Raw genomic sequence first — 12,692 nt, 5'->3', positions numbered from 1 at the left:
CTGATGCCAAATTAGTCGGGAGAGGTGAAAGAGATGCTTCCCAAGCTATATGCTAGGCTACAAGCAGAGGCAGTTATGCTGGGGCCTCCAGGGTGGGCATCTGACTGTGTACAGGGAGCCTTGGCTGCAAATGGCAGAATAGATGATTGCCCAGGCAGACACCTGAAAATGAGTCACACGCCACCTTGTGCACTTCTGTCTGGTGGCTCAGGTCTTAGGCTAAAATATAAGACGTGTTTCTCCACACAGTGTTTCACACAAATCAGCTTTTATTGTTCCTATCATTATCTTTTGTTCAAAAAGAGAAAAAAGATTATTGTGATGGCTCAAATCTCGCTTTAATCATGTCTCCTAAAAGATCCTAAAATGCTCCTATGCTTCATGCTCCCCTTATTTCTCCACCACCCCAAAATTCAAAGCCAAATAGCAGCAACAAAGCCCCACAGCCAGGAGTCTCCAGTTCCATCCAGCTTGTTACATTCCTCACTGGCACAATCCAAAGCTTGGAATCACCAAGCTGCAGGTGGGTGGAATTTTATTCTTACCATAGAGTAGGTGTGATTTTTATAGGCTCCTAGCTCAGAGGCAGAGTTGTGCACTTGGCGGGTAAGTGAAATACCTGTACTGGGGGAGTCCAAGCACGAGGCACCGGCCCCTCCTGCCATGGTCATTGAGCATACTAGGTGGCTGCTGCATCGAAGCCAGTCTTGGCTGACCTTTCCCATCCAAGGAGCCACTAACCTAGGCAGGACGGTAGAGCTGGCAAATGGACCGGAATGTTCTAGTCTAGAGTGATCTGTGTGGCGCTGGAGGTGACTTGGGGAGGAGGAGCCAGCCTGCTCAGAGTAACCGTCGCTGTCACCAAGGGGCAGGGAGCTAGAAGAAACGTCTCTAACCACTTGTGTTGTCCAGGCACAAGATGCCCCTGTTCCGAGGATGCTCCAAGAACTCCCAACCCTGCCTTGTCTGTGTACTGAGGGTGTGGGGACAGGTACTAGCACCCAGGGCCCTGTGGTGACTGTGCTCTAAGGGGAACAAGGTACCCACAAGGTCTCCATGTTCCTGACTCCCAGCTGGGGATTTGGCCACAAAGGGATGCAGATGAGCTGTGGGTGTCTGGCTGAACCTGCAATGCGAGAGAACTTTTGGCAAATAAGCTGTATCTCCACAGGAAAAATAAGGCTCGACAGTGCTTGCGACAGCTCTGGCTGAGGGGGACAGGGACACTCCACGCCAGTCAACCAGCTGCATAGTGTGGTCTCAATAGGAGCACAGGAAAGAAACCCCAAGGAGCCACTTTCCTTCTATGGAGGGCCTGACATCAGACCCCAGCATGTGCTGACACTGCGCCAAAGCCCTTCCATGTTTGAAGAAGGTAAGACACAGACTGGGGATAAATATTTACCTGTGCCCGGGTAGGCCAAGGGGTTGTTAGCACAAACCTGTACAGACCTGTGGCTATCATGTCTTAGAAACAACAGAGGACGGAACATTTCACCTCCATTTGGGAAGAGTCTGTAGACAGGCACTACCAAGAAGCGCCGACCTAGTCAGTCCATTCATAAGGAGTCTTGGCTAGCCCATGACTGTAGAGGCAATTAATTCGGGCTAGCCCTAGGATGTTTCAGAACTCTGTGTGTGTGTGTGTTGGGGGTTTGTGACAGACGGTTCTTCCCTTTGCTATCACATCACACCAACAGGGATCCCCAGGGATCTCTGCTTCTGCAGCTCAGGAAGGAGGCTGCTTCCAAACACAGGTGATCAACAGCCTGTTTCTTATGATATTGCAAGAAATACCAATGTCAGTTCCATAATTCCTGAACCCTGGTTATTTACTAGACTAGAATCCTCTCTGGGAAGAGTTCAATCTCATGTCAGATACAGAGAAGCAAAGTGTTGGCTTCGAGAGACACGCAGGTTTCACTGCACGCGTGCAGGCGCTCTGGAGCGTGGTGAAGGGACAATTCTAGAAGGAGGAAGTTTCCTCCCAGGGGGCTCAGCCCGTGTACAGACGTGTCCCTGCCTCCACAGATTTAGGGTCTGAGCTCCACTGGGCTCATGTGGTGCTTGAAAACCAGGCTGTGTGCTTGAAGGCCTGGGGCCCCAGCCTGGCATCGTGGGCTCAGGGTCACCCCTCCCCCTCCTCCTGGGAGATGCCCAGCACAGATTTATGGAGGATACCACATTCCTGCAGGGACTTGGTGAGGTCAGAGAAACGTCTTCTGGGCACATCCATCGTTTCGATGCTACAGTGTTGGTAGGTGGCTTTGTTTTTCTGCTCAGCCACCGCAAGGACAGTCTGTAGGTCATCACTGGGCCTGAAGTAGCGCACGAACCTTTGGCCTGAGGGTGACCTGATAGCCAGCAGCAGCCTCGGCTCTTGGTCTGTTGGCTCCTCCATGTTTGAGGCCCTAGAGGAACTCTGTCTCTTGGTGCGGATGATGAATTTCTTCTCTAAGGCACAGACTTGGTTTCTGGAATCTTCTTGGCTTGACTTTACAGTGGTGTGGGTCTCCTCCTGGTAAAGGGCCTGGACGTTACTCAGCTGGAGAGAACTGGCTTTTCTAGCCACCGTGTCCACAGCCCCGTCCTCCAGGCTCCTTCTGTTGATGGAAGGGAGAACTGGGTACTTATTGAGAGATGAGGTAGCCCCGGAAAGCACCTGTGGCATCAGCTCCGGCATCTCATCAGGGGTTCCCTGAGATGGAGAGGCGGGTACACAGGCCCCTGGTTTCTGGCTGCTTGACGACCCGGAGGAACATGGCGGAGGTGAAGCCGACAGTACACTGGGAGAGCCATCGCCCCTGCCTTGTGTTCTGTGCAGATTTGGCCGCTTCCGGCCCTTGGCAGACTTGGGCCTGATGACATGCATCCTGAGAGAGCTGGGCTGACAGATGAAGCTGTCAACTGAGATACCGACCACGGTGCTACGTTGAGGTGGTGCGAGGTTCACAGGGGCTTCTGTGGCCATTGCTTCTCAGGACCCCTAAGGAAGCAGGCAGAAACAGGGAAAGGCATGGGTTAAGCTCCAGGGATACTGAGATTCCCTCTTCTGTCATTCACGGCGCACTGGGAGGGTAAGCATCAATGGGCCAGAATAGGGGACCGTTCTCTGGGTTTCTGACACCTGAGGAGGGGGAGCGATTGTGACTCATTCATTACAGGATCTTGGAACACAGCAGTGAACCACAGTCCTGGGAACTTAAATTATTGAAGCCAGGAGAGAAGCGAGAGAAATCCACACGTCTGAAGATATGTTCAAGGAATGATAAGGCACATGACACAGAATGACTAAGGCAGGGGACTAACTCTCACTCTCACGGAGAAGGGCCAGGGAGCGGAAAGACCACTCTGAGAAGGAACAAGCCATGTGACAAGACAGAATCGAGTCAGACAACTTTTTCCACAGATGCGTCTGTAGCGACTGAGTTCTGTCTGCCGCACCGGCACAAAGCCAGCATGGCGACACAATGGCGTGCACTGTGATCTGGTGAAGTCTGACTGGGCCCCGACCGAGAAAGGTGTTTGTAGGGCAGAAGGGTCCTGGTGACCTCCTACATCAGGTAGAGCGTACTGAGTTTCCACGTCCTTGATGGCTCTCGGGCGAGAAGCTCCCCCAGAGAGTGGCAGGCACAGACCTCAGATGCAGAGGCTGGAATGTTAGGGCTGGCTGCCTTTGCTTAAAGATGGATGGTAACCCTGTTAGGACACACAACGGGGCAACCAGACTCAGCTCCACACAACAGAAAGTCACTTCTCTCTACAAGGGACGCTGTCTGCCCTGGCATCATGTACCGCGGACACACTGCCCTCTGGACTCCCCGTTCTCCCTATGCTGCAGGCCTTCCTCCGTTCCTTCTCCCTCTCAGTCCACACTGAGCCCTAACTCTCTTTCCTCACCTTGCCAGGTGGCCCTGCACAAGTCACGTGGAACGTGGCTCCCCTGCTTGGTCGGGTGCCAGGGAGGACAGGGGTTGCCCTGATCGCACGCTAGAACTCACAGGGGACACTCAGATTCTGGACAAGGGGTCGGCAAGCTTCCATATGAAGACTTAGCGAGAGTCCGTTTTGATTTTTCAGTCTGTGGCGACCAGGCAACTCTGCGTCTGCCGGGCAGTCCTGGGCAGGGTCAGATGGACAAGTGTGGCTTTATTTAGGTCGTAGGCCTGCCTCGTGCTTCTTCCTGTTACTCTATAGCAAAGCTTTGCCTGTTGCTCTCAACAGGAGAGATCAACTTTTGACGCAGCGATAGGAGGCTATCAGGTCACAATCATAACTATCCTTGGACACGTGTGACCCGCGGGTTCACACACACACACACCTGCTTCAGAGCATACCTCGATGGCACTGGCGATGGCTCTCCTCCTACTCAGGGCTTAAACCGATGGGAGACCCCAGCTCCCAAACCTTCCCTCTCTACTGTGGAGAACGGGCAGGAGTTTGATGTCCGACAGCTCCCTCCTCCTATGCAGTGGCCTCAAAATTACAAGACACTTCTTGAGCTAATCACTTCCTTCCAACGCCACACTTGTTCTTATCTCAGATTTACCTCCCCCAAACGCCTCCCATAACTCAGTCCTTAACAGTGGACCCTTGCTGCTCTCTGTGTGTGGTCTCTACTAGACCACAAGGGACCAAACCGCGAGGAATCAAAAGGTCCTACCTCCATGTAATCCTGGCAGCCTGCTGTTTAAAATCTCAGACAAGGTTCCCTTCCCTTTCAGATTTTAATTGTTTTTCCCATTTGCCGTGTGTGTGTGTGTGTGTGTGTGTGTGTGTGTGTGTGTATGTGTGCGCTGCATATTGTGGGCACAGATACAGACAAGCACACATGCACACAAGGGGGCCCGGGGCTGATGTCAATGGAAATCATCTTCTATTGCTCTAACATCGTATTCACTGAGGCGGGATCTGTCAACCAAACCCAAAGCCCACCCCACCCATATGGCTAGTCTTGCTAGATTCCTACGGGGACTCTGTCCCTGCCTTCCAGGGCTGGAATTATAGCTGAGCTGCCACACCCACCAGGCATGCACATGGAGATGGAGATCCAAATTCTGGTCCTCAGGCAGATGCTTTGACCATTGAGCCATCACCTCAGCCCCCATCCCCAGTTTAAACGTCTCTGCGGTTGTCCCATTCTATACACAACCATAACCTTCCTCCACTCTCCTTCTCCATCCTCTGTGCCCAGGCTGGCAGCAGGCAGTCCAGAAACTTCTTCCTGAGCCAAAAGTTTTGGCCTCAGAAATATCTTCCCATCTCCTTGTCTGTTTCATTTATTTTCTGATCGACTATGAAGATTATTTTTTTTCCCTATGAGTTTCTTGCTCAGAGTGGCAGGAGGAAGCCGTAGCTGTCCAGCTGAGCTGATGAAGGTAAGCACCTCACTTGGGTACAGCTATTAATTTGCCACAGCTTCTACAGGATTATCACAGGCTTGGCTTCCAACACCCACACATGCCTGGGGAAGGCTTGACTACTGTCAGGAAGTTTGGTAACTTAGAAACCTCTCCCTAACAACTTTGATGAGGAAAGTCATGTGTTCTCACAGGCGCTCTGCTGGGCTATTTTTAACAGTCAAACGCGAGTGTGTGCGTGAAGTTGCTATACCTTTTGGTACTCTATATAATTAGCCATGTTCAGGGGGTGTCATTTCAAGACACCCTGGTCATAAGATAACATGACTGCAAGCTATCTCAAGAGAGAGAGAGAGAAAAAAAACCTCAATTATGACTAATTCTATAAGCCTACTCGTGGCTATTTAGAGAGTAACACCTCCTTCAGGTAAAACCGTTCCATCCAACCTGCTTTTAGAACCCACTGCCTCCTCCCCAGTGCCGAGACCATCTGTTACATGGAGGGAACACCAGCTCCCACCCCCAACCAGTGCAAGGGCAGGATTCTGTGGGGAACAGGTGTCTGGAGAACTGCATCCGTGGAACCTTTATCGTCACACCCTGGGTCCCAAACTCTGCCTGTGCCCTGGGTCCAGGCTTCTACGACAGCATAATCCCTGCTTGGCTCATTTCACCTCCTCTAGGTCTGGCAGACACTCAACCACAAAGTGATTTGACAGGATCTAGGCGTAGGCACCCGTCAAGCTGCCAGCAGAGGAGACAAGTGGCCTGTTTACTCAAACACAATAGCTAGGAGGCAGAGGCCTGCTAAGAGGCAGAAACGAAACACTGGGCACCATTTCCAAGACGTTGCCAGGAGGGCAGGTGCCCATTCCTTAGGATTATCACCGCACAAACAGGAAAGAAGGGGCATTGGCTCGAACATAAAGCAAGATTCCTGTTGTTTTCCCATGGTGCCCACAAGGCACCAAGGGGTCAGACCACACTGCTTCACAGCCCAAATCTAAACCTACGGCGAAAGCTGCAAAATATAACCACCTACAAACCATCTGTTGGCATATACCAGGACTCACACACGTGCATTGGTCTTTTAAAACTGCTTATCAGTTACTACCACCCCCACCCTGCTGCCACCCCCTAGCCCCCAGACTGGCTTACAAAATTAAACCGTGTAAAGGAACCAACCCGGGGATGAAGAAAGCCAAGATTAACACCATTCCCAGCGCTACTCCAAACCAGAGATCAGAATGAGGGAAACCACAAGCCACCAAGTAAGGGAAGCTTTGCAAAGAGAACTAGGGTTGACTCAGGATAGAAGGGCGGGTGAGAGGCTTCTGTTATTTCCAGGGGCGGTCAGGCCTCGAAGCAAAGAAGTGCAGAACGGGGGTGTCAGGGAATGGCAGGAAGGGTTGGGGCATAAGGGCAGACTTGGGGAAAGAGCGTGGAGCTGTGGGAGGCTCCTCCAGCTCCTGCCTCTGCACAGGACCCGGAGTCCTTTCTCTCTCTCTGGATCTGTGTCCAGGGACTGGTTCAGATATGCCCCTCCCAGAGGGCCCCTTGGCAGCTGAAGGGTCAGGCTCCAGCCAGGTTGGCTCTGCCTCTGTGGAAGTTCTCTTAAAAGGCCCGGCTCTCACTTTTCTGGGGACCCACAGTGGGCCTCTCACCTCGCAGCTCAGCTCCATCCGCCTCCTGTGCCTGGCTGCGACCAGCTGGTAAACAGCCCCGTCTCCGTGGCAACCGCCGAGGGGTGGGGGGCCACGTGCTTCCGGTGGGGCCGGAACCTGCCTGGCCTGGACAGGCCTGTGCTGGCTAAGTTGGACAAGCCTAGACACGGAGAGAGCGCGCGGGACTTAAAAGTCTCTGGTTCACAGATTTCAGAAGCAGGACCTTGGTGTGGCCCCGCCCATGGAGGCCACAGGGCCCTGGGCCTGGGCCTCTGCCACCTTCTCTCCTCTTCCTGACCTGGCCTGACTGTTGTCTATCTAGGGAGAGTGCGTTCAGGGAAAGGGAACCCTGCCCTGGGGTGGGGATGGCGACCATCATCAAAACCGTCTGTCATTGGCTCCACCCTGTCAGCATCCCTTCCCACTCCCACCCTGGGGATACTCTCAAGAGTTTTGTGATCAGCTCAGCACCCTTATCTCCTATTTTTTTTTTGGTATTTCGATTTCGAGACAGGGTTTCTCTGTAGCTTTGGAGCCTGTCTGGAACTAGCTCTTGTAGACCAGGCTGGCCTCGAACTCACAGAAATCCACCCGCCTCTGCCTGCTGAGTGCTGGGATTAGAGGCGTGTGCCACCATCACCCGGCTATCCCTTTTCTCCTTTAAGAGCCTCGCTGTACAATCAGCAGCTCCAGCCACTTCACTGTGTTTTCCAACAGCCTTGAGATTTGAAGTCCCACAGCCTGTCTGCGCTTCCTCTACCCTGCTCAGAAGCTATGGTTCACTCCCTCCGCCATTCTGTTGGTAAGAGTTCCCCTTGCCTTTGTCATTGTGTCTCATCTATCTATCTATCTATCTATCTATCTATCTATATGATAGAGTCTTAGCTGTTAAATGTCCGTCCATACCAAGCACTAAAGATATCATGGCGAGTCACACAAATGAACGTCAGGGCACTTGTGTGGTCTCCCAACGTCAGTCAGCCCCCCCCCCCCCCCGCCCTCCCTGGCCATCTTGTCTTCACGCCCCCCCCTCCGCAAAACCTCCCCCCTTTCACCTTCCCTCCTCCCTCTGGAATGACAGTCTTGTGGCCTCTGCAGGGAAAAACAGAAATCAAGGCATGGAAACCTTTTTCACTGACTGCTGTCAGCCCCCTCCCCCACCTCCCTGCTGCTGCTTCCTTGCTTCTGGTCTATTGGACTGGAGAATGGTTGACTTCTGACTGACTCTGTCCCCTGTTACTGCCCCTGTGGTGTTCCATTGGTTCCCAACCACGGTCACGCATCCACGCACCCTCCCTAGGCTCAACACACACACTTCTGTTGAACCCTTGGCTTGAAGATCCTTCCCCAGCCTATCCTGGTCCTTCGTTTGCCCAGTTCCTCTCTGTCTTCGTTCCAGTCTAGTGACGTCTTTCTTCCGAGCAGGCTTTGATAGGACTTTAAGAGACTCTGCTCGAGGCCCTGAGAGTAATTTAGTGACTCCACTGGTACAAGTTACTACTAGACAATCAAGAACCACAGATTCGTTGCCTAGAGTCATTGCCGGGTGTTTGCTACCTGCTTTGTCCTGCATGTGTAGGGATGGGATTTTGAAATGAGCACAACTCTAAGCCCTTCTCAGCGCATTCACGGCTGGGTCAGAAAGGCACGTTGTTCGCTGACAGTTATACGTAGTCCTGGCAATTATAAATAGTACTTATTTGTTATAAATAATACTCAGTATACTTGGAGTCAAGGGTAGGAGAGTAGACATGGGCTGGATGGCATCGTATATAACGTGATTGGTACCAGTGGTACATATTTTAGGAGCTGGCATGGAGGGTTCATTTGAGTGATGGGCTGTTAGCCCATCTTGGAGAGGAAGCTTCTGACCTTGGTGGAGCACCTGGCCTTGGATGAGGGCCTGGGCTAGGCTGGCCTCCTTTTTGGGAATTCTGTCTCTGGATATCCAGGAGGCATCGTGGCCCCAGGAAGGTACTGCGGGTACTTTTAGAAGCTGGTTGTTTTGCGTTGCGGTGTCGCTGGCTTACATCTTGTTAATGATGCTGTCAGAAGTCTCCAGGCAGTGCTCTTCAGCCCTCCGGCGCCCACTCAGAAGAGATTAAAGTAGATCCTTCACCAGCTATTTTAACTTCACCTAAGAATTATGCAATACTCTGAGAATTGTGTCGATTTCAATCCCGGCTCCCCCACTGTGTGCGAGAGTGGTGTGTGTGTGTGTGTGTGCGCGCGCCCTTGCTGGGGCATGGTGAAATGCTGGCCTGTGCTCCATTTCATGTTCAGCAACACACAACTCTTTGTTCTCCGGCATGGTGTGATGCAGCCCTGTGGGAAGAGGCGGCCAGCTAGTCCCTCTCTTTATCTCCTGACCCACACCAGAGGGTATCTTCAAAGAACGTTCCCTCTGATGCCCGGGCTGAACATGCTCACACATTCGCTAGTTTCTCAGGAAATGACTGGAGGCCACTCTCCTGTCTGCCAGTGCGAGGACTCATCTTCCTTTGTTCCATGCTGCCGCTCCCAGCTCTCTTCTGAGCTCTAGCCAACTTTTTCCCCAAATAGGCCCTTGACCTTCTCCTCTCCAACATCCGGGTTCACATCTGCCCCCTCCCAAGATGAATCCAGACTGCTTGATCCTTCAAGCCCCTTCTTAAGTCACCTGTTCTATGAAGGCCCTTCCTGACCATTCCCCCCGATCTACCAATGCAGTACTTTAGTTCCTTCTGGTCTGTGATAACATTTCCAAGATGGCGCCCTGCACCGTTCCCGGGCCAGCTCCTTGGATGTCTGTGAATCTCCTCCATGCAGGCATTTTCTGTGGGGTTTCTTTACCTTTAAAACACGATTGAGTTCAGGGCTTTCTGCTGATGAATAGTAGAGCAGTTTGGGAGCTTACAACCAGCTGCCCCAAAGCCCACTGTGTACCCCACCTACCACCCTACTCCTAGACTCCCAGGCACTTCGTCTGGACCTGTCTGCTCCGCTGGCCATAGGACTCGTAGGCTGTGGGGCCCAAGCATCAGTTCCAATCCTGGCTTCACCCCTTTGCTGTGAGACACCCTGGGCGTGTATTTGAGTTTGTACGTCTATGGAGTGCACACTTTAAGACTCTGATTGCAATGGGAGCGAATGAGGTGATCCACTGAAGGTCTTGGCATTGGTGCCTGGCACATATAAGTATTTTATTTTCCTCTCAGCCAGACACTCCTTCGGTGGATGATAAGTTGCCCAGGGGCAGGAACTTGTTTGTCCCTCCATCCCACACTCAGCCCACGCACTGCCTGCTGGGCGTAGGTGCCCGGCAAATGAGAAATGGATGATGACAATGGTGACACTATTCTACATCCGGGTCTTCTAATTGAAAGGCTCACAAGCTATCGGTTGACACCCTAAGGCTAGCTTCGGATGTAAATGGCCCCCCTTGGAGCTGGCTGAAGGTGGGCGGTCTATTTTTTTTCCGGTTTGTTCCCAGAGAGTCTGTAGGCCTGTTTTGAACTAGTGACTTCTAGATTTCAGAATCTTTCAGTGGTTTTCTGTTGACTTTCACCCTGTTAGACCTCTAGAGCACAAGTCACTTTTGAGAAGAAAGTATCTAATCTGGTAACAAGGCCAACAGGCTGCACTGCTCTGCATAGCTCCTTAGAAATTCACTTCCTGGGAGACCTTCCACAGAGAAGTTTCTGGATAATAAAATGGAGTCACCAAAGTACTGCAGGGTTTCATTGCTTCCTGCACCACGTTGGAACTTATTCAAGCGTGTAGTGACATTTCCTGTCTTGTTAAGCCGAATATATCGAACTGTCACTCACCTTGGCCCCATGTTGACCAAGTGCTTTGGTACCAGGAGCGTCTAGAACCTTGCTGGCGCCACAGAAGACACAGGTCATTGACCCCACTTCACAGACAGGAAGCTCGGGGTCCTGGAGCCCAGATCCACTGACAGGAAATACTGGGACAGCTCCAGCTCTCTCTGGCATAGACTCAGAGTTCATTGCCCTCCTCTGTTGCTGCCTCTTGTGCAATGCCACAGGCAGCAGCTGTGCTTGGGTGCAATACTGCTGATGGAAGTCAAGGCTCATGTGGGGCTCTTGCTCTATGCCTGGTCTCTGTTTACCTGTCGTCAGCTGGGCAGCCTCCCTTAGACCTTCCTTGGGTCTTCTCATTAGCTAAGCACACAGTTGATACTTCAGTTGGATTTCATTACCAGGCACGCATCCCAGGCCCCTTTGTATCTGAAGTCTCATCACCTACTGCTTCAAAAGATGTGAGTCCTTTCTTTGCAGCTTCAGCCTGGGCCTGGTTTGGTCAGATTCCCATGGAGACAGAACCTCATTAGAAAGACTTGTACAGCTGTTGAAATGATGATTGGCCAGGACCAGCCTGGTCAGGGCCCAGCTTCTCGGCATCCATGAGTCATACCAAAGAAGGCCAAGCGGCTAGGCCACCAGGTGGGCTCTCGCAGGGCTCTTGTGGTAGGACTGACATTTTGAAGTCTTCCCGGGAAAGTTCACCACTGAGTGAGAACCTGTCTGGGGCTTTTTGGACCTATCAAGTTCTCAAAGCTCAGCTGAGCCATTGTTCCCTCTCCAAGAGCCGTCGTCACAGTCAGATGTAGCCTGGTGTCTCCTGGGGCTGGGGTAGAGGTAGCCTGATGTCTCCTAGGACTGGGGAAGAGCATTTGGACCAAAAGAAAGCTGTGTGCTGATCATGGGACCACTCCATGGAGGGACAGGCACCCACATTCTCCTCCACTGCCCTGTGGAAGTGTCTCTTATAGGCTTTCCTTCTCATTACACACATCTCTGAGTGATTGTGGTTTTAGTTCTAAATATCTTTGTCGTTTCCCTTATTCCAGCCGCTCCTCATCACAAGTCTGTGCTAGCTGACATCTGTGGGACTGTAAGGAATTGGTTCATTCTCTCTGTGCTTCTGTTACCCTCTGTCTAGCCAGCCCACTAATCTTTGTTTGTTTGTTTGTTTTAAGACAGGGTTTCTCTGTGTAGCTTTGATGCCTGTCCTGGAACTAGCTATTATAGACCAGGCTGGCCTTGAACTCACAGAGATCAATCTGCCTCTGCTTCCCAAATGCTGGGATTAAAGGTGTGAGCCACCACTGCCCAGCTCACTTTTTTTTTTTCTTGAGGCAGGATCACATGGATCCCAGGCTGACTTCAAGCTTTCCATGTAGCCAGGGATGACCTTAAACTTCTGATGCTCCTGTCTCTACCTCCTGAGTGCTGGGATTATGGACATAGGCTACCACGACTGGATAGAACCCAGGACTTTGTGGTGCTAGGCAAGCACCCTGACATCTGAGCTGCATCCCCGGTCCAGCCCATCTCTTAAGTAGAGATAGAAACTCTGAAGCTGACGTGAGGGTCTTGTGACATAATACCTGTGTCACTGTCAAGGTTTGACTTTATTCACAGAGCTTTGGTTCTCATGTGCCAGCCATAGAAACCAAGCTTTAGAGGGGGGAGTTTGCAACTCTGGTACCAGGGATCAAAGCAGATGGCAGGGGAGGCTGATAAATTCGGCTTTCTGAACTACTCCATGATGGGTACCATATATGCCATTTAAACCTGGGAAAACTGGATGCTGACTTCTCCAAAGAGTGAAAGTATTGCCAGAGAGAGAAAGACACCATTAGTGTTCACCCCTTTCAAAT

The 12,692-nt window shown here is 51.8% G+C and overlaps 2 protein-coding genes across 4 annotated transcripts in view; one reads left to right on the top strand and one right to left on the bottom strand.

Moving 5' to 3' along the window:
- Window positions 1-1,220: 1,220 nt before the first annotated feature.
- Pla2g2c (phospholipase A2 group IIC) overlaps window positions 1,221-12,692 on the top strand; it is a 28,109-nt gene continuing 16,637 nt past the window's right edge. The window contains exons 1-2 of one of the 3 annotated variants that reach the window (XM_041652742.1): window positions 1,221-1,375; window positions 7,742-7,826. The gene's annotated coding sequence lies outside the window, so the exon portion shown is untranslated. Of the gene's footprint in view, window positions 1,376-6,545; window positions 6,632-7,741; window positions 7,827-12,692 lie in introns of those variants that run through there. The other 2 variants (XM_041652743.1, XM_041652744.1) reach the window with 2 other exon arrangements.
- On the bottom strand, window positions 2,129-2,971 carry Ubxn10 (UBX domain protein 10). Its single transcript, XM_041652741.1, has one exon. The coding sequence runs from the start codon at window positions 2,969-2,971 to the stop codon at window positions 2,129-2,131; it is 843 nt and encodes a 280-aa protein (XP_041508675.1).

This window comes from Microtus oregoni, unplaced genomic scaffold, assembly GCF_018167655.1.
Source record: "Microtus oregoni isolate MIOR12 unplaced genomic scaffold, Mior012 000005F_ref0000423, whole genome shotgun sequence".
NCBI lineage: Eukaryota > Metazoa > Chordata > Mammalia > Rodentia > Cricetidae > Microtus > Microtus oregoni.
Note: the sequence above shows the minus strand (reverse complement) of the source record. Positions and strands in the feature narration are given on the sequence as shown.